The sequence below is a fragment of the Penaeus vannamei genome, chromosome 34 (assembly GCF_042767895.1).
Source record: "Penaeus vannamei isolate JL-2024 chromosome 34, ASM4276789v1, whole genome shotgun sequence".
Classification (NCBI taxonomy): domain Eukaryota; kingdom Metazoa; phylum Arthropoda; class Malacostraca; order Decapoda; family Penaeidae; genus Penaeus; species Penaeus vannamei.
The window spans coordinates 28,659,535-28,662,034 of record NC_091582.1 but is presented as its reverse complement, the minus strand read 5'-3'; the positions used below and the strand labels follow the sequence as shown (position 1 = coordinate 28,662,034).

Sequence of the window (2,500 nt, the reverse complement as noted above, 5' to 3'; positions counted from 1 at the left end):
GAACTACTTTTTGTCAGTCATTATTATTGATTGTATGTTTACCTCTTTCCATTCCTGATCAGAACACAGCAACACTGTGAATCAAAGAATGAGCCACAACACTATTGTTTATTTGTGAATGGGTCTTTATGCCTGTGCCATCAGTGGATTAGTAATCTTTTTAAGAAGTGGATTTGTGTTGTGTGGAAATGGGTGGATCAATGTGCTCTTACTCCTGCAAATCATTCAGCTCCATATGTAAAGGAGGAAGGAGCTCCATGAACAGCAAGTTGAAATGTATATAAGAAAACAACTTTGTGGGGCAGACCCATGCCATTTCATGATTCCTTGTTAATTTTTAATTATTTTTTTACGGACTGTACTTGGCAATGCCATGAATTATTACCACTTACAAGTAGCTATAAAGTGCATCTACATTCTCTACTTCACACTGAAAGCCCGGTGAAATCAGAACATGATTCCACTTCTATTATATTCATGGCACTCTTTGGTCCCAATATTTGCGAAACAACGAGGGTACACTGAACATGGAGGGCTAACTGTACACAAAAAACACAAGTTGCTCATCATATTATATATTTTTTTCCACTGGGAAGTCAGGTGGATGGTTCAGATGTTGAAAATAGCTCTGCAACTTTGGGTTTGAAAGCTTGGAATGTTTCCTCAGATACCAAGTTGACAACCTTGGTGAAGTCTTCCTCTTTTAAGTTCTCCCAGTGTGCAGGAGCTGAAAGGAAGTTGGTAGAGGTTCAAGTAATATCTCATAATCCTAAATTGTGTAAAATAATACATCTTCTGTCTACTTTATAAGTAATCTGTTAATTCATGGTCTAAAGTATATGAATTTGCACTATTATACTGCTGTATATATTCAATATTCTGTATTCCCATGTTCTTATTAACTGAACTTCACCAAATGGAGTTCATAGCTTAGACTTTCTCAAAGTATCACCATATGTGAAAAATCTGATTGATAACAGGTATACACTCGCAAAATTATTCCCTCTAGAATAATTGTTCTTAACCTGGGGTCCATAGATGGGTTTCAGGGGGTCATACATTTATTGATATCACTTTTTGCATAAGAAAGGAGTGTTTTTTTTTGTAGATTGAGGGCTTTCAAGTTTAATAATACTTTGTGTATCTCATATATGAGACAATCAAATGTCAATACATAGAGTATATTATGCACTTTGCATGCATGCCGATGTGAATATTTCTGGGGAAGGGGATTCATGGCAACTCTAAAAGAATAGTTTCCATATTCTTTTAATCATCTATTCCCAAATATACCTTACAGTCATACTCACAGTAAACAGGTACATGTCCTGCTAGCTCACAAACAGCTGGAGCAAATACAGACACGTCCTTAATGCCTGAAAACCCAAAAAATAAAATATGTTACTCATTAGAAAAGCAGAGCTACTTTTACCACAACTTAATTCAAACCAGCATAATATGAATACTTTAATGGTGGAGAATTAAAATGATTTTGATTTTTTCAGATACGCAAGAAAACAGCGACATAATGATCAGTCTACATAGCTTATATAACAATCCCCATATTCAAAAGAGATCAACAGCCAAATGAAGATTAAAGTTATACACAACTGACTCTAACACTGTAAATAATATAAGAACAAGAAATAAACAAACAAAAAAACTTACCATAAGCAGGCTTTCGCGCCCAAACAACCACTCGAATAGTGTCAAAAGTATCTCCCTTTATATTGCCATTTGGAGACACTCCTCGAGTCACAAACATGTTGTGAGCTACTCCTTTCTCAATAAACATCTTTGTAATCTTCATTAAGTTTCTGTTGATGAAAATAAAAAAGTTAGGTTTAATGTTATGTCTTTGCATATGCATTGTTATACTTAAAATAAACAGTGATCTAACATACTGATGACAGTTTCTTGGAAGTATTCCCAGGGAAGTATTAATAATCTTATATCACACAAAAGAGTAACAAAAAATCAACTTAAATACATTATACAGATAAGCAGTCAGGACTTTTCTAAGCACAAAGATGCTAACATTATTTGATAGTCTTTTTATTGCTTTGAACCCTGAACAGGTTCTTCCGTTGTAGGTGTATCACATACTACAAGATTTTATCTCCTATGAAGCTATGAGTAGATAGCGAGAGCCTAGTGGGATGGTTAAGCACTGCAAGTGAAATTATGAAGTGGCTGGACTTCTACGAGGGAGGCACTTGGCTCTTCAGTGTGGGGCTGACCTGACTTGCTGGCTGCTCAGTGTGGAGTGTCCAAAATCTCTAAAACCCTTGGTATTATGTAGGCTGGAAATGTGCCTTGAAGTTGGAGACTAACAGAGCACAGATTAACAGTCTAGTAGGTGAGCTGCCAGGTGTCCTAAGTTAACCAGTCATGACATGGTTGGAGGATGAAACATGACCTTACCTGGCTATTGTGTATCATGTGCAGATCAAGGACCAAGACTGCTATCCTATCACTAAGTCTTCACTTTCCCTTTTCA

At 36.2% G+C, this 2,500-nt stretch overlaps 1 protein-coding gene across 1 annotated transcript in view; it reads right to left on the bottom strand.

The window, feature by feature from the left end:
* LOC138859086 (GDP-D-glucose phosphorylase 1-like) overlaps positions 1–2,500 on the bottom strand; it is a 14,070-nt gene that overhangs the window by 848 nt on the left and 10,722 nt on the right. Inside the window, exons 7-9 of the mRNA XM_070113671.1 lie at positions 1,669–1,817; positions 1,311–1,376; positions 1–727 (exon numbers count right to left, since the gene is read on the bottom strand). The exon at positions 1–727 is cut by the window's left edge and continues 848 nt beyond it. Of these exons, the coding sequence (XP_069969772.1) occupies positions 597–727; positions 1,311–1,376; positions 1,669–1,817 (346 nt within the window). The 3' untranslated portion in view covers positions 1–596. The remainder of the gene's footprint in view (positions 728–1,310; positions 1,377–1,668; positions 1,818–2,500) is intronic.